The sequence below is a fragment of the Schistocerca americana genome, chromosome 5 (assembly GCF_021461395.2).
Source record: "Schistocerca americana isolate TAMUIC-IGC-003095 chromosome 5, iqSchAmer2.1, whole genome shotgun sequence".
Lineage (NCBI taxonomy): Eukaryota > Metazoa > Arthropoda > Insecta > Orthoptera > Acrididae > Schistocerca > Schistocerca americana.
In genome coordinates this window covers 765,544,818-765,564,130 of record NC_060123.1, presented here as the reverse complement: position 1 = coordinate 765,564,130, position 19,313 = coordinate 765,544,818, and the positions used below count along the sequence as shown (strand labels likewise).

Sequence of the window (19,313 nt, the reverse complement as noted above, 5' to 3'; positions counted from 1 at the left end):
AAAAGGAGCCACAATTGCACTTTGTGTGCCAGTTACTTTCCAATACATTGGCACCAGCTGATCTTATTTAAGAATACTCAACTTTCGTAGCCATACTTACAGCACATCCTTTGCTTCCTGGTCTAAATCCAAGTTAACTCCCAGCCCCCTCCCCCCCCCCCCCCCCCCCACACACACACGCCCCTCCCCCCCCCTCTCCCCCCCCCTCGCAATCAGCTAGTTGTGTGCTGTTATCTCACGTCACACCCTAGTCTATGAGTACCCAGCTGTCTGTCACCTGACCCCTCTACCTGCACCCCTAGCTAGCCCACAGATGGCTCCCCACTCTCCCACGAGCCACTAAATGCTTCCCTCCAAACCCCTCCCATCTCTCTCCATCCCTCACATTGCCTCAACCCACCCCATCCTACCCCACTCTAAAGCCCCACCTCACTCCAGAACACTCACTGTGGGCCAGTAAAGAGCTGGCAGTTGAGCGACCACAAAATAAGGAGACGTGCATGCGCATGTGAGTGTGTGTGTGTGTGAGTGTGTGTGTGTGTGTGTGTGTGTGTGTGTGTGAAAGTGTGCTCGTGCTCATGTTTTCCCTACAGCTAGAAAAAGAAAGTGCATTCTGGAAGCTCGCCAAGCAACGTACCTTTTAGTTTGGAAGGTAGAAGACGAGGTACTGGTGGAAGTAAAGCTGTGAGTACGGGTTGTGAGTCGTGCATGGATAGCTCAGATGGTAGAGCACTTGCGCATGAAAGGCAAAGGTCCCAAGTTCGACTCTTGGTCCGGCACACAGTTTTAATCTGCCAGGAAATTTTCATATCAGTGCACACTCCACCGCACAGTGAAAATCTCATTCTACATACCTTTTGTTCATGTGCCTATCGATGAGACAGTGCTTCTGCCTTTTGGTGAGCCATCTCCTTTATTCCTAAATAATTCGTAATTTTCAACAGAAACTTTCCGTACGTTATTATTGTATCCTACATTACAATATGCAATTTCCACAATATGTGGTCCTCTGTGAATATAATGGGGGTAACAACTGTAGGAGACCAAAAACTGACTGCAGTAAGCAAGTTCAAGTTATTGTACGCTGCAGTAGTTATGCAGAGGTGAAGAGGGTCACACAGGATAGGCTAGCATGGTCAACTCCATGAAACCAATCTTCAGATGGAAGATCACAACAATAAAAACATTTGATTCAGCATACACCAGACTCCAAACAGCGTACACAACCTGTATGCTCAGAAACACAGAAAATCATATTGGTTCCATCAGCAGGAAACTTCAGCCCGTAATTGTTATGGAACACTGTGGCGATTTTGTTCATTAATAAAACCCAAAACTGGGGAGTAATAAGAGAGGATTGTTGTAACTTCTTATCAACCTGGTTACCAAAATACATATTAAGAACACTGGTAAAGTGTTATTTTAAAGGGGTCACTCCAAAGCGCCACGAAAGTATTTGAGCAATGTATAAAATTAGAGAATCAGTGCACAATATTGAAAGCCTATCTACATAATCTATATCTGCATGACTAGTCTGTAATTCACAATTAAATGCTGGCAGAGGGTTCAGAGAACCACCCTCAACCTATTTATCTACCATTCCACTCCCCTACAGCATTTGAGGAAAAACAAACACTTCAATATTTCCGTACAAGCTCTGATTTCTCTATTTTATTACAATGATCATTTCTCCCTATGTAAGAGGGCTCTAACAAAATATTTTCACATTCGGAGGAGAAAGTTGATGATTGAAATTTTAAGAACCTGCTCCAGCAAATTGCTTTTGCTTTAATGACTGCTACCCCAATTCACATGTGATATCTGTGGCATGCACTTTCCTGTTTGCCAATAATACAAAATGAGCTGCCCTTCTTTGAACTTTTAAATGATGTCCCCTGTCAGTCCTATCTGGTAAGGATCCCACACCATGCAGAATACTCCAAAAGAGGACAGACAAGTATAGTTGTAGATAGTCTCTTTAGTAATCCTAATCTTCTAAATGTTTTACTATTAAATCACAGTCTTTTGTTTGCTTTCCCACCGCATTATCTATGTGAGCATTCCAATTTAAGTTATTTGTAAATGTAATTCCTAAGTATTCAGTAGACTTCACAGCCTTTAGATCTGCGTGAATTATCACGTAACCAAAATTTAGTAGATGCCTTTTACTACTCATGCGGATGACATAACAATTTTTATTATTTAAGGTCAGTTACCACTTTTTGCATCATATGGATACGTAGCCTAAATCATTTTGCAGTTCATTTTGATCATCTGATCACTTTACAAGACAGTAAATGATTTGCAAGACTGTAAATGATAGCATCATCTAAGAGGACTGCTCAGATTCTCTCTTAAATTGTTAATGTAGATCGGCAACAGCAGGTGGTCTATAACACTTCCTTGAGGAATTTCAGATATCACTTCTGTTTTACTTGATGATTTTCCTTCAACTACTATGAACTGTGACCTTTCTGACAGGAAACCACACATCCAGTTGCACAACTGAGACAATACGCCATAGGCACACAATATGATTAGAAAATGCTTGTGAGGAACTGTTTCAAAAAGTCTTCTGGAAATCTACAAATATGGAATAAATTTGAGATCCCCAGACGACAGCACTTATTACTTTGTGTGACTAAAGAGCTAGCTGTGTTTTAAAAGGTCGATATTTCTGAATCTATCTTGGCTATTTATCAATGAATCATTATCTTTGAGATAATTCATAATATTCAAACACAATATATGTTCCAAAATCCTAATGCAAATCAACATTAGTGATATGAGTCTGTTATTTAATAGATTACTCCTCTTTTCTTTCTTGAGCATTGGTGTGACCTGTGCAACTTTTCAGTCTCTAGGTATGGATCTTTATCAAATGAGCAGCTATATATGATTTCTAAAGGAGCTATTGTATCAGCATTCTCTGAAAGAAACATAACCGCTTTATTACACTGAGGAGAGCTACTACTAAGTTACTCACAGTTGCAGTTGTTCTTGATTTGAATACTGCAATATTTACTTTGTTGTCTTTGGTGAAGAAATTTCAGAAATCCGTGTTTAGTAACCCTGCTTTAGTAGCACTGTCATCAGTAACATTACCACAGCTATTGAGCAGTGAAGGTATTGGTTGTGTCTTGCCATTGGTGTACTACACATGCAACCAGAACCTCTTTGGATTTTCTTCCAGATTTCAAAATGAAGTTTCACTATGGGAACTATTAAACACATCTTGCACTGAAACCCACCCTAAGTTTCGAGCTTCAGTAAAACATCGCTAATCTTGGAGATTTTGCATTCTTTTAAATTTTGACATGCTTTTTTTCATTGCTTCTGCAGCTGAGTTTTGACATATTTTGTGCACCACCCTTTTAATTTATTTGGTATCCTTTCAATTGCACAAACAGAATGTGCAAAGTAAGTGGAAATTACTCGTCTCTTCCCTGATTACAGTGCAATAGAAGATACTACAAGATGTTGACAGATTGCCATATCTCGGTAGCTTTATATGTAATAATGAGGTCACAGATGCAGAAATCACCAGCAGAACTGGAAAATCAGTCCATATGGTAATTAGGTCTGTAATATGTCAACAAAGCTTTGACTGTACTCCTTTATCATTTATATGTGTGAGACTTGGAAAATATCAGTAAAATCAGCACACAGTCTCCATATTTTTCACCAACAATGCTAGAGACGAATTCTGAAGATGTTAACCCAACCAAGTTACAAACGATGAAGTGCTGAGAATACGAGGTCTACACAGCCTGCACGTAATTATTGTTGAAAGAAGACTGAAGATTGCAGGTTATGTTCTACGCATGTAAGGTGGAAGAATCCCAAAATCAACACTGTTGTGGAAATCAATGGACAGATACAGATGTACAGGAAGACCTTTTAACATCTGGAACTTTTGCAATGAATCTTCAATGCATGGACACAAACTTGGAGGAAGGTGAGAACTTGGCAGCTGATCGAGTGAACTCTGTGAAACCAGTTCCTTGTATGGTACACAGCAAATCTGAGTAAGTTAGTAAGTAAGTAAGTAAGTAAGTAAAGTAAGTACAACTGGGGATTTTGCAAAACTGCTGAATGATCGATATTATTGTCTAGATTTGTCACTGTTGGACTTCTACCTTTTCCTTGATGTGTATTCTTCAGATTGTGAGTTTTATGAGAAAGCTGATAGGTACTTACCAATCAACCTTCCCTCACATGAACTGACATTGTCTCTTTATAAATTCTACTGTGCTAACAATTATCTACTGAGAATCCTCAACTAGGTCTCCGCAGCTCAAATGAGCCAGTTTCTTTTAAATTTCTGTCTTTGGCTATAATTGTCTTCCAAGTATGGTGACACAACATCCTGTCATGAAACTTTTGCCTTTACATTTGTTTACTTTTCTGGACACTGCCTTTTTCTGCACTGTGCACCAAATACACTATGTGAGTAACGCCCAATCTCCAACAACCAATCGTGAACTGTAATCAGTTGTGAACTCTACCAGGGCACATAACAAACAATTAACATTTGCGTTTTAGTGTTCTAAGCTGTGAAGTCATCAGCGGACAAATAATTTAGTACCTATTCCTGGACAGCCGGAGTGGCCGTGTGGTTCTAGGCGCTACAGTCTGGAACTGAGTGACCGCTACGTTCGCAGGTTCGAATCCTGCCTCGGGCATGGATGTGTGTGATGTCCTTAGGTTAGTTAGGTTTAATTAGTTCTAAGTTCTAGGTGACTGATGACCTCAGAAGTCGCAAAGTGCTCAGAGCCATTTCAACCTATTTCTGACATGCTGTTGTTTGGAACAACAACTGACATGATCCAAAATATTACTTTTTTTTATTATAGCTTCACTTTTATTTTGTCTAATGATTACTAATTTCAGTATCAAATTCCATCATCAAGCCACTATATGATTGGAAAGCAAAGTGTATCGTTAAAATATTGTTTATTAAACAGATTACCATTATATCATCATTCCTTAAAGTAATGTCCAAAGTGGAAGGACAGATGATTGATTTTGAGTATATACAAAAGTCAGAGTACTGAACCGGATATGAAAGAAGGAAAACCAGAAGGGCAGTGAGAGACGGGTGCCTTCTATCACCTTACTTCCTTAATATTTTCATCAAGGAAGTAATAGCAACAACAAAGAAAAGATGACAAGAATCAAAAGGTAATTTCTGGAATACTCCAAGGAAATGTGATAGGACCGTTACATTTACAATGAATATAAATGATCCAGTAGAAAGTGTCAGAGGCTCCTTAATATTGTTCACAGGTACTCTCACTTGTCCATCAGAAAGTAGCAACAACAGAAGGCAGTATCAATTTGCACAATGACCTGCAGAGGATTGGTGAATGATGCAGGCTCTGGCAGTTGACCCTGCACATAAATAAATGTAACATATCACTCACACACACACACACACACACACACACACACACACACACACACAGGAAAAGAAATCCAATACTGTACAACTACACTATTAATGACAAATTGCTGGAAACAGAATCTACCATAAAATATCTAGAAGTAACTATCCAGAGCAACCTTAAAGTGGAATGACCACATACAACTGCAATAGAAAAGCAGATGCCAGACTAACATCCACAGGAAGAATCTTAAGTGAATGTAAATTACCCCTGTGTCCTTACCCAGTAGGACTGACAGAAGAGAGAAAGAAGATCCAACGAAGTGCGGAGTGTTTTGTCGCAGGATCATTTAGTCACTGTGAGATCATTACAGAGATGCTCAGCAACTCCAGTGGTAGATGCCATAAGAGAGCAGTTGTGCATCACGGAAAGATTTACTACCCAAATTTCGAGAGAGTAGTTTCCGAGAAGAGTCTGACAACATAATAGTTTCTCTCATATACAATTCACGAAATGATCACGTGAAGAAAATTTGAGAAGTTAGAGATAATACAGAAGTGTACTGACAGTCACTCTTCTCAGGCACTGTTCACAAGTGGAACAAGGCAGAGGGGATCAGTTGGTGGCATGAGACGTACCCCCTGCCACACACAGTTAGGTGGTTTTTGGAGCATGATGTCGATATGGAAACTTAATTGCATGCATATACACTGCAGATTGATGACATCACAATAGTAAATCAAAGTAGGAACTAAATAAAATGTTTCAGGCCTTAACTCTAGAAATGGTAAAACTAAAGCTAAAAATGAATACAAAGAAGACAAAAGTTATGGCTACAGACAAGAAAGGAGGTGGAGGTAGGACTGACACAAGAACAGGCAATGAGCAACTCAAGAAAGCAACTGAAATTCAATATCTCAGTAGCTTTTTGAAAGAAAACAATCAATATTTCAAGACATTCAAGAAAAGAATAGCACAGGTGAAGAATTCCTTCCAAAATAAGAAGAAGCTGCAACTGAATAACCATATCAGCTTCCACATTAACAAAATATTTGTAAAGACCTTTGTGTGGAGTGTTCTGACACACAGATGCAAAATCTGTACATTAGAAAAGCCAAAGGAAGCTCGCCTCAAACCTGCTGAAATGTGGTTCTGGAGGAGAAGTACAAGAACTAGCTGCATTGACAGAAAAATTAAAGGAAATAGGAGAGAAGAAAAAACCACTGAAAGTTATAGGCCAGGGCAAAGCAAAATACACTGGACACTTAACTGGAGACGATAATCTTTTAAAAAACATTTCTGAAGGCAAGATCGTAGGTAAGAAAACAAGGGGATGACTGAGAACATCCTACTTAAACAATGTGATCAATGAATGGGATTTTCTTCACACATGGAGATGAAGACAACTGCTGAAGAGAGGAAGCTGTGGCTGCAGAGACAAGGTTTAACCTTTTGGAAGAGTAAGGACAAACAAATACGAAAAAAGTGAGTCTACATGGTAGCTACATACGGAATAAATGACAACTTCTTGTGTGCAGTCATCAAGTCACTTACCCCAGTAGGTGTCTTATCTACTAAAAGTAAAGGTCACTGTTGTGCTTTCAATAGATGTGAACTGCACCCTGAAAATGGTATGTCTAGTTTGTAGTTGTACAGAAGCTTTTTATTTTGCAAAATGGTTCAAATGGCTCTAAGCACTATGGGACTTAACATCTGAGGTCATCAGTCCCCCAAATTTAGAACTACTTAAACCTAACTAACCTAAGGACATCCCTGCCTGAGGCAGGATTCGAACCTGCGACCGTAGCAGCAGCACGGTTCCGGACTGAAGTGCCTAGAACCGCTTGGCCACAGTGGTCAGCTTTTATTTTGCAAAGAAATTTTTGATAATAAGATGAACTGATGCTGGTACTTGCTACTGAAACCAGTAGTACTTAGATACAACAAAAGTGTGACTATAGAATTAAGAATAATTTTTCCAAACAATCGAGTATTTTTTTCAAAATGGCACCACAATAGTGGATACTTATTTTAAACTAAAGACACAAAAGAAAAAAAGAGAAACTGTAAAGATCTTGAGTTTCATAATGCTCCCTTGGGAGGAAAATATAAGATACCAATTACAAATTATTTGTTTCAGTTGCTTTAGAATAATTTCCTGTTTCACAGGTGCCTTGAAGAAAATAAAGATCTCAAAAGTGTCTTAATGACAACCGATGGCCTCATGTTGACAATAATTGGTAAACTTGCAAGCCATACTTTTTTATGTTGTATAAACTACGAAACTGTTAGCATCGTCAGCTAAAATTTACTTCTTCTGTCTTAATATACCTTCCTTCACTTACAGCTGCAGTGTGGAGACAGCGGTGAGGGTGGGAGCGGGGATGGGGGTGAGGGTGAGGGCGTACTGCTTTAAAATGGTGATTCTTGTATTGATATTCTTAACAACAGATTTATATCTTTTGTTTATGAAAGTCTGCATGCGATGACAGCTGCACTAGTAATACCTTCACAGGTTCGTATTCAAGTTGCAAGGCTAGATCTATGCCAGCCATGACACGCTCCCAGCCTTTCCTCCTCATGATCTGGTTGTAGCGTTGGGACTGCAGGGTGTCTAAGCTGATGTTCAGACCGTCAAGCCCTGCCCTCTGCAAGGCAACCAGCTGTCTTGTCAACATGAGGCCATCGGGTGTCATTAAGACACTTTCGAGATCTTTTATTTTCTTCAAGGCACCTGTGAAACAGCAAATTATTCTAAAGAAACTGAAACAAATAATTTGTAACATTGTTGCTGCATATGAAACAAAACTCCAGTTGATAAATTGAAAATACAAATTCCTTAAAAGTTAACTGTACATTTGCCCTAATACAAAGAGATAAGAAGGGTTAATAAACTGAACTGGAGAATGCAAGTTAAGATAGCAATGAAAAAATAATTAGAGGCATAAGATCACCTACTGCAACAGGGAAATGGGAATCAATATGAACCATTACCCAGCTACTGTCAACTGATTCCATGTCTCCATGCACACTGTATAAACCACTGTGGGTTTGTCCGACAAAGTACATTGTTGTACCACACATTATGGCTTATCCTCATTCAATGCTCATGTGGAGTGTGGGAAGAATGATTCTTTAAATGGTTCTGTGCATGCTGTAATTAATCTTGCCTTCATGGTCCCTATAGGAGTGATACATATGTAGTTATTGTATAATCCCTAAATACCTCGCTTAATACAGGTTCCTGAAATTTCATAAGTTGGGTTTTGTCATATATTTGGCGTCTATCTTCACTTGTCTGGCATTTCCAATTTTTAGTAGCTTCTTGATGCTCTCCCATGCATCAAATAAATCTATGATCAATCATGCTACACTATTTTGTATACATTCAATGTCTGCCATTAGCCTTATTTGTTATGGGTCGTACTTAAGCAATATTCTAGAATGGGCCACACAAGTATTTTGTAAGCAATGTCCTCTATAGACTGTTTGCATTTTCCAGTATCTTACCAATGAATTGAAGTCTGCATTCTGCTTTGCCTACAAGTGAGTCTATGTCACCATTTCATTTCATCCAGATATTTGTATGAGTTGACCAATTAAAACTGTGATTATTTGATAATGTAGTCATACAATACTGTCTTTTATTTGTTTTGTGATGTGCTCCAATGTACATTTCTGAAAACTTAAACTCAGTTGCCTATCTTTGGAGCAATTTGAAATGTTATGATCTGACTCAAATTTGTGCAGATTTTTTTCAGGCAATAATTCATTATAGACAACTCTATCATCCAGGAAAAGTATGACGTTCCTTATAATATCATCTTCCAGAACATTAAGGTACAACATTAATGTAATAGTATAAATTACTATAACTGTATAAATAAGTTTATAAGTGTGTAAAATACATTGAACTATTTGTTACAACAAAACATTGTACTGGTATACTCAGCAAGATGTTAAATCAGCAGATAGCTACATTTTATGTTCAACATTTTGTGTACAGCATATATGCTGGAAAGGATTTATACCCAAATTAAATAAATCTGAAGAAATGGTAGTGTGTCTCTGGAAAAATAATCCATAAAAACTTGTACAGTCCAATTTGCTATTATGTCACTGTTGCTGAAATATAATACAAAGTAACTGAATTCGATGAACATTCTCAGAGTGCAATATGCCTCAGAGTGAAATGCACAGTAATGTCAACATTATTTTTCAAGGCTATGTTTGTGAAAATGGATGAAAGCAAACCACACATTTTGTTCTCAATCTGCGGAAGCATTATGCACTGTGAAACACTGTACTGCTGTTATACATAAAAGCTGTCTCATTGTCAACATCTTTCCCCTGCTGGCTGTTCTACACTTCTCATCATTGATTCAACACATTGTAAGATATTTTATGCTGTATGACACCACAGTCCAGTCTGGTTAGGACAGCATAAAAATAATATATGAATTTCAGTATTGAAACTGGAACAGCAGAACAGCTCTCATCACACTGGATATTAAATCGAGGTTGGATTACAGCCGTGGGTACATCATTTCATGCTACTCAACTGTATGTCATATGTCAGAGTTCTTCAACTGTAGTAGCTGGTGACTGGTGGCTGGCGACTGGTGGCATACCCATCTCTTGGCATCCTGTGAACAGACGTTCTCCACAGGTGACAGATTTGAAGGAAATGCTGGATACGGCAACAGTGGAACACTCTCTGTATCGAGGTAGCTCAGTACAGATCAGGTGATGTAAAGTCTTGCATTATCCTGTTAAAAGATAACATCACGGAGCCCTTGAAAATAGGGTACAGCGATAGGCCTTAACAAAACACAAATGCAATGGCTGCTGTCCAAATTACTGGCTATGTGAACCAGAGGTTGTGACATGTATCCAGTTGCACCCCAAACCATCACATCACATGCTGGACCTGCATGTGAATGACAGGTACAATCTGGCCAGGTCTGTTGGCATCAGAGCCTCCACACACAAGTACATCAATTGTGACGATGTTGCAGAACCGAGACTCATCTGATACAATGACACAGTGAAATTCCTGTGTCTGGCATTGTTGTCAGTTGCACCGCTGTCAGTTCAACTCTCTCTAGAGCTGCATTAATGGCTTGACAGTCTGTGCTGCTCCAGATGCCATCACATTGTATGTGTGGATACTTGTCTCACTGTATACAAGCCCACTTCCTGACTAAATGTACACAACTTCACTGCAGGATCATGTACGCATGAGCGAACACTTGTCTGCCCTCTCAGGTGCTAGTTGGATGGCACTACGGAGACCCTGCAAGGCATTTAGCATGGCCCTCCTGAACCTACCAATTCTATGTTCACACAAAATGAGATTCTGAGCAATGCAAGCAGCAATATAGTGAAACAATAAACCAGAGTCTCACCAGACCATGAGCCTGCCACTGCCAAATCTGGAATGCTGATAAACATTTCTCCTTCTTCCATTATGCTTAACACGGTCTTTGTGTACACAACCAACACTGAAATAGAATTTCTGAATGAGAAACCTGCTTTCTTGCATACAGAATATGCATGGGAGTGCTGAAAAGTAATGCCTCTGAATTTTTTATTCTGTTCTCAATATCGGTCGAGGTATGACACGTCACGCATATTACTTGGTCAACTTTCCCACTTCACTGACTCGTGGCACACCCCCCTCCCGCTAACAGATGGAGTCGCAATAGGCAGCCCACTCTGACCAGAGATTGTGAATATGTTTACGGTGCACTTCAAGGAAGAGGCCCTGATGTCATCCAAATGGAAATCCATCTTCTTCTTCTTCTTCTGTTATGTGGATAACACACTTGTCATCTGGCCTCATGGAAGAGACAAACTTCTTGACTTCTTTGTACATCTGAACTCCACACGCCACAAAATCAAATTCACTATGGAGACCAAAGAAGAAGGAAGACTACCATTCCTGGACATCATAGTCAGGAGAATAACAGACAGCACCCTGTGCCACAGTGTGTATCTGACTCTATAAAACACATAAACTCAGTTCTCCCTATGGCACTGTGAATAATTTCAATAACAAAAACTGAGATGAATGTTGCAGCGTACATTTAATTTCCACTTTGGCTTTGCATTCAAGATCAGTCTTACCTGAGAGTGCAACATTACATCTTTGTTTAATTTAATTATATGTTCATTAGATTTTGTTTGTAAGGCACGTTTTGCTTCCTAATGTTTCATCTCCAAATGCTGGAAACAATCCATGGAGGAAGAGGAGTATGTAAGACATTGGTGGACCAGGTTGGAAGTATCTGTGAATTTCAATACTCTGTAGAAGAGCTCAATCATTTGAAAATAACTTTCAGACCTTGTGGCTATTCTAACAGATATACATAGGGCACTACATTCTAAAATATTTGCATCTTTCAGTGACAAAACAAGCAACAAGATTAAAAGTTCTCTTGCCACTTGTAAAAACAGTCGCAGATCGCGACCTCTGAGTGCTATAAAGACTTGCATGCCAACAACAACACCATCTATCCAATCTGTTTTTATTTCACTTTCATGTAAAGCTTTCTCCACAAAGGATATCATCTGCCATGTAGGCAGTGCAAGAGGAAATTCCACACTCACATTTGGGTAACCAAGTGGATTCTGTGTCTTGTCAGAACCAAGTACAATCAACCCAATTTCATCTTTACCACTGGTAAATATCTGGAAACATATTAAATGGTAAAAATAAGTTTTGTTTATAACAAGTTGTATACCAATAAAAACAGCACACACAGGTACTCTTTATAAAATCATTTAATTCGATAGATAAAAAATCTACTCACCAAGCAATGGCAGAACACACACATAAAACACTGTTGTGATAGGCAAGCGTTTGGAGCCAGTGACTCCTTCTTCAGGCTGAAGGGTTGCAGGGGAAGCAAGAAGGGTGAAGGAAAAGGACTGGAGAGGTCTAAAAAAAGGGGTAGATTTTGGTAAAGTTACCCAGAAACATGGGTCATGGGTGACTTACCGTACAGGATGAGAAGGAGAGACTAATTGTTGGGGAGTGCATCGGGCAAGATTCGGAAACCTGAGAGCTTAAAGGTGGAAGACAGGGTAATATGCAAGACAGAGATTACTACTAAAACTGTACATGAGTTAATAAGAGTGAGAAGCTAAGTGTATTGTATGCAACAGCTGTGGGAGGGGGCAGTGAAAACAGACGGGAAAGACAATGAAAGATGTAGAAAGCTAAAACGGAGTGAAGCAAAGAGTAATTACAGTGAAGAATAGCTGAGACAGGAGAAATTAACGTAAATTAAGGCGAGGTGGGTGGTGAGAACCAAGGACATGTTTTAGTGCTAGTTCCCACCTGCGGAGTTCTGAGAAACTGGTGTCTGGCGGAAGAATACAGGTGGCATGTGTGGTGAAACAAGTGCTGAGGTCACGTATGCCATGTTGAAGAGCATGCTCTGCAACAGGATATTGCGAGTTCCCAGTATATACACTACGCCTATGCCCATTTATCCTAACTGATAATTTGGTGGTAGTCATGCAGATGTAGAAAGCTGAACAGTGTTTACATAATAGCTGGTATATGACATGTGTCGTTTCTATTTCTCGCCTGATCCGCAGTTCTGTGTGACTTTCCCAAAATCTACACCTTTTCATGGAACTCTCCAGGCCTTTTCCTTTACCCTTCTTCCTTCCCCTTCAACGCTTCTGTCTGGAAGAGCCACTGTCTTTTATGTGTATGTTCTGCTGCCGCTTGGTGAGTAGATTTTTTATCTATTCAATTAAATAAATGTATCAATAATTTATTGTTTTTGTTGTTATAGTTACTCTTTATAACCTACTTAAAATACATCACGTACCCTCCTCTCCACAATTCTTCGAACACATAGTTTTGCCTTTTGTAAAAAATCACTGCGTTTCTGTATAACATACTTGGAGTCAAAGCGTCCAACATCTATTACAATTATAAACAGATGAAAGAAAGTCATTGTATTTATTGGCAGTATTACGCAATCAAATATTTTGAAAGAGTTCCAGTGGTATAAATTTACAATATCCTACAAATAAATATATACGTTTATTCTTTAAATCAATTCTTAGCAATAATATAATAGTATAAATTGCAGAATCAATATAGCCAATTTTAATGTAATGACTGCAATACTAATACAAAATAACAGCGGTAAGTTATTACAAATGAGAGGGAGAGAGAGAGAGAGAGAGAGAGAGAGAGAGAGAGAGAGAGAGAGAGAGAGAGAGAGAGGCATTTAGACAATGTTTCATTACAGTGTGAAACTTATTAGAATTAAAATGAAGCCATAGTGAATTATTACATTCCAAAAATAATAATTATTGTGTTCTTTCACATCAAAATAATACATTCATTAGGCAATGTATACTTTTAATTTCAGAAATTTTTATAACAGCTCTGAACTTCACTGTTTTGATGAATTTATTACATGTGTCAATGAATGAGGGTTGATAACATTGCTTTAGTCATTCATTGCTTTGTTCATCATGTGATATGCACAATGTTCTTAATAACTTCTTATGTAAAGTTCTATCATCAAAAAGATAATCTACGTAAGTTTTAAAAGTCGCGAATCTTTAAACAACAACTTGAAAATGGGTATATCAGTATTTTGTATACATTCTAGCATTGCTAGATTTACTTTTAAATTTTAAAGTATATGAGCAGATTGAGCGACTTTCCATCCAGAAAATTTGCTGTTGGCAAGACCTCACTACAAAGAAAAATGGTCTTTCCGGAGTCAAATGCTAAAAAATTCATAAATACCAGCATTGTAAGTTATACAAACAGGTATTAAGCAATGGGCATAAATATCGTTCTGCTTGACTTGAAAAAAAGTAGGTAGATGAAAGAGTAAATTGGGTGCAAGGATTGAACATAAACTCACCCAAATTGCAAAGGTTTTAAAAAAAAAAAAAAAAAAAAAAAAAAAAAAAAAAAAAAAAAAAAAAAAAAAAAAAAAAAAAAAGGACCAAGAGGGTCACTGCTCAAGAATTGAGAACAGCCCCCCCCCCCCCCTTCCCTTTCTTTTACAGGCATGCTTTCACTTTTCAGATGAGACCATGTCCCCCATATGTGAAGAAAATAGCCAATACGTAAAGAGAATTACAGATAAAGCTTTTTCTAGAATGAGATTTTCACTCTGCAGCATAGTGTGCACTGATATGAAACTTCCTGGCAGATTAAAACTGTGTGCTGGACCAAGACTCTAACTTGGTGATCTTAACCCCAGATCTGTGTTGCCGATTTGGGAGGTAGATCTCGTATCTGGAAAGAGGAGATGACAGTTAGGGTACTATGGGTGAGCAGCTGCCATCAATTTTTGATGGTGCAGAACCCACAATAGTGGAACTGCTCCCTAGTCCAAAGGCACCTGTTACCAGTCTTACCCCACAATAGTGTATCGAATCCAGACGTAATGTCGAAGCTGATGAAAAGTCATATGAGAGATTCCTGTAATCTAGGTGTGACTTCACCAATGCTGCATACAGCCATATCAAAGTAGAGTGGGCCACACCGTGGTCAGTGTCGCTGAGGCATAGAAGAGCATTCAGGTGCAACCTACATGTCTACTTTAGTTGACAAAGACGGGGAACCCATGTCAACTAGGCATCTAAGACCGGTCCTAAAAAACACAATGACAGAAATGCATAACATAGGTCATGGCAGGCAAAAAATGGATGCTATGAGTGAAAGCCCAGGATTGTGCTTGGTGTATTGCTCCCTGCATTCTGCCTCCAGCAATAGCCGTCGTGGATGAACAGGAAAGATGGGGACACCATATGCCATGCAGCTGCCACCAGATCATTGATAGCCACAAAAAGGAGAGTGGCACTCAAAACAGAACCTTGTGCAAGCCCCTTCTCCTGCAGGGGGGGATGCTACAGGAGGCACCAACCTGTACCCAAAAAGTGTGACATGGAAGAAAGTTCTGGATAAAAATCAGGAGTGGGCCATGGAGGCCCCACTCCTTTAAGGTGGCAAGGACGTTATGGCACCATGTGGTATCATAAGATATACACGCAGATCAATGAAAACTGCAACAAGGAACTGATGCTGAGCAAAAGCTGTTCAGCTAGCACACTTCAAGTGGACTAAATTATCTTCAGTAGAGCACCCTTGGCGAAAAGCACCCTGGATCGAAGCCAAAAGATCCGGGGATTCAAGGACACAATACAGCCTTCGACTAACCATATGTTCAAGTAACTTGCAGGACACTGAGTAAACAATCTGGACGACAGCTGTCCGTTTGAAGAGGCAATTTATCTGATTTAAAAACTGGAAAAACGGCATTTTCTCGCTACTGGGAAGAGAATTCTGCATTGCACCAGGGATGGTTAAAGAAAGGCCAGGTACTCTGACGGAAAAATTTGCAACACCCAAAAATAATTAATGTAGAGTAATGAAATACCAGGAATATATTTGTTGAGACAATGTATGTAAAGTGATTAACGTTGCAGGATCAGAGATCAATGTGAGTGTGAGATAAGCCACTGCAAATGTAAATGTAAATGCTGATACGCTGTTGTACATGTGTCATGTGTGTGTGTTTGTGGGATGTAGTTCCATGCCTGTTGCACTTGGTTGGCCAATATAAGGACAGTTAATGATGTTTGTGGATGGGTTGAAGCTGTCATCAGATGATGTCCAATATGTGCTCGATTGGAGGTAGAGCTGGTTATCGAGCAAGCCAAGGCAATATGTTGACACACTATAGCATGTTGGCTTACAACAGCAGTATGTGAGCAAGTGTTATCCTGTACGAAAACACCTCCTGGAATGCTGTTTGTGAATGGCAGCACAACAGGTCAAATAACCAGACGGACATACAAATTTGCAGTCAGCGTTCGTGGGATTCATACAGACAGTTTTGTCAGTGGAAAAGCGAAAGCCATTGTTGATGCTCCAGGAGTAAAGACAATCAAGACATTGCTGAAGATGCCACTAAGTGAGACAGGTTCATAGAGAACTGCAATAGAAGGCAAAATCGTCAAAAAAAAGGGAGCCGGAGATGCCCAGTGGGAGACATGCCATTATAGGGTTAATGGTGATAGCAAAGAGAATGACACTCAGAATGGAACCCTGAGACACACCATTTTCCTGGATAAAGGTGTCCGACAAGGCAGACCTTTCATGAACCTCGAAAACTCGGTCTTTTAAAAATGTCTGAAGGAAACAGGGTAGGTGGCCATGGAAGCCCCACATGTGAAGAGTATGGAGGGTACTAGCTCTCTAGCAGGTGTCATAGGCCTTCTCACAAATCAAAAAACACAGCGACAATCTGGGATTTCTGCAGAAAACCATTCATGACATGGATGGGCAAAATAATGAGACGGTCCACTGCAGAATGCCGTGTTGAAAGCCACACTGTGCATTCATCAAAAATTGTGAGACTCGAGCCACCATATCATCCGGGCATGAATCATATGTCCCATCACCTTGCGAACACACTGGTAAGAGAGATGGAGTGGTAGCTAGTAGGAAGAGTGTGTGTGTGTGTGTGTGTTTTTGTGTGTGTGTGTCAGAGAGAGAGAGAGAGAGAGAGAGAGAGAGAGAGAGTGAGAGAGAGAGAGACAGAGACCTAATTTCGGCAAGAGCTGGATTTCAATCAATAAACTGAGTTGAAGTCTGCTGTTGTGGTCTTCATCCAGCTACTGGTTTGGTGCATCTCACCAGCCTATTCCAGCCTTTGTAAGCCTCTTCATCTGCATAGTATTTCAACCTAAATCCACTTAGAATGGAGAACCACCATTCAGAGAATAACTTTTTAACAACACAGTTCGACTTCTCTAAAGGCTTCTATACTGAGAATCCAACATAATATCTCACAAATTCAATTCCAGTAGAATTAAATAGTGGAAATTAACCCCTCTGTCATCTTTCCAAAGCCTTTGACTGTTTAGATTAAAAAATTCTGTGAGGGGAAGCTAAAATAGTATGGCATTAAAAGTCTTCCCCTTGCATGGACTGAGTTGTACTTTAACTACAGAAAATGGAAGGTCACATTAACAAATGATAAGACAGGAAGTGGGCGCCATGTGTAGAGAGTACAAACGATACTAGTCCCCAACAAATGTCGTAGGCTTTCTCCAAATTGAAAAACACAGCCAGTCTGGGATTTCCACAGAAAACCATTCATGACATGGGTAAACAAAGTGGGTGATAGCCAGAAGGAAGTTGTTTGTCCTTACCGGGCTTAGGTGTGGGTATAACAGTGGCTTCACAACAGTGGCTTAATAACATGCCCTCTGCCCAGGTCCGGTTGTACGTATTAAGCAAAAAGTGCTTGCCCACAAGAGAAAGGTGCTGCAACATTTGAAAATTAACAGTGTCTGGTCCAGGGCAGAGGATTGAGATAAAGTGAGAACGTGAGCTAGCTTCCTCATAGTAAAGGCAGCACAGTAACACACACGATTCTGAGAAGAGAAGGGTATTGCCTGAGTCTTCTCTGCCCATTTCCAATAGAGGTAGGCAGGATGATAGTGGGAGGAGCTCAAAATTTCTGCAAAATGGCGACCCAAGGTGTTGGAGATAGCAATATGGTACACGATGATACTGTCTGCTACTGTCAGGATGAAAATTGGGGAATGGATCTTGCTCCCAGAGAACCATCGGAAGTTGGTGCACACGATGGAAGAGGGGGGTGAAACTGTTAAAAGAACTAGTGAACGAAGTTCAGCTACCTTTTTGGTTATCCTGAAGAATGCGAATTCCATCGCAGCAGGCTTCAGTCCACCAAAGGATTGGGACACAGCATGGTAAAGAGGAAGTGTGAGGAATGGAATGTTCTGCGACGGTAAGGATAATGTTTGTAAGAAATTCCACCTGTGACAACTGTGGAAATCATGTTCGTTGAAGGTCGCCAGGGCGGGGTAAAGTCTCCAGTCAGCCTTAGTGTGCTGCCATTTCGATGTGCACGGAGGTGGGGTAGGAGTCAGCAAATGGATAGCACACAGGAAATGGTCGCTCGAGTAGGTGTCAGAAAGAACGGACCGTTCAAGATGATGTGCAGGACGGGCAGTGAAGAAGGAAAGGTCCAAATGGGAATGGGAGTGCGACGAGTCTGAAAGCAACATGGGTGCTTCTGTGTTAAAGATGAAAAGGTTAAGTTGATTAAGAATGGCAGCGAAGAGGGCACCTCTCGGATAGGTTCTGGAAGAGCCCCAAATGGGATGGTGTGCATTAAAGTCCCCAAGCAGCAGAAATCGCCGAGGAAGCTGTCCAATAAGCTGGAGGAAGTCGAACCTGGTGACATCAAATGATTGAGGGATGTAAATGGTAGAAAGGGAAAAGTTCAAGTGAGGAAGGAAAAGACAGACTGCAACAGCTTGATGACAGGTAGTCAGGGAGATGGATGGGTTGACTATGAATGTCATCCCATATGAGCAGCATGACTCCTTCATGAGACAGAATGCCAACCTCGAGCGGAAGGTCAAAACAGACCAGGAAGAAATACAAAAGCTCAAAGCAGTCGCGAGGATGCAATTTTGTTTCCTGAAGGCAGAGTACAAGTAGAAGCTGCGATTCTAAAAGCAGTCATAAATCCTCTTTGTTGGATCAAAGTCTGCAAAAGTTCCATTGGAGGACAGTCACGATGAGGACAATAGGAAGGGGTGTCACCTCGGCAGCTGCCAAGTGTCAGTCTGCGAAAACTCACTGCTACAGGGCACAGAGGCAAGAGGATCCTGCTCCATGAGGTCCTACAGAAGTGTCGGCTTTCTTCTGCTGTCGACATGAGGAATTCAGGGCATGTTGTCTGTAGTTCAACAATGCCTAGATGATCCTTACTGCAGTTTGATTGCATCTGCATTATTACACTTTGCCAAGAAGGGCTCTCAGCAAGGGTAGTGTCCAGACATCGTGGAGTGAACCATGGCAATGTTGTTCGGACATGGAAGAGATAGAGA

The 19,313-nt window shown here is 40.2% G+C and overlaps 1 protein-coding gene across 1 annotated transcript in view; it reads right to left on the bottom strand.

Moving 5' to 3' along the window:
• LOC124616668 (molybdenum cofactor biosynthesis protein 1-like) overlaps positions 1-19,313 on the bottom strand; it is a 112,600-nt gene that overhangs the window by 48,030 nt on the left and 45,257 nt on the right. The window contains exons 2-3 of the mRNA XM_047144997.1: positions 11,861-12,080; positions 7,895-8,121 (exon numbers count right to left, since the gene is read on the bottom strand). Coding sequence (XP_047000953.1) covers positions 7,895-8,121; positions 11,861-12,080 — 447 coding nt within the window. The remainder of the gene's footprint in view (positions 1-7,894; positions 8,122-11,860; positions 12,081-19,313) is intronic.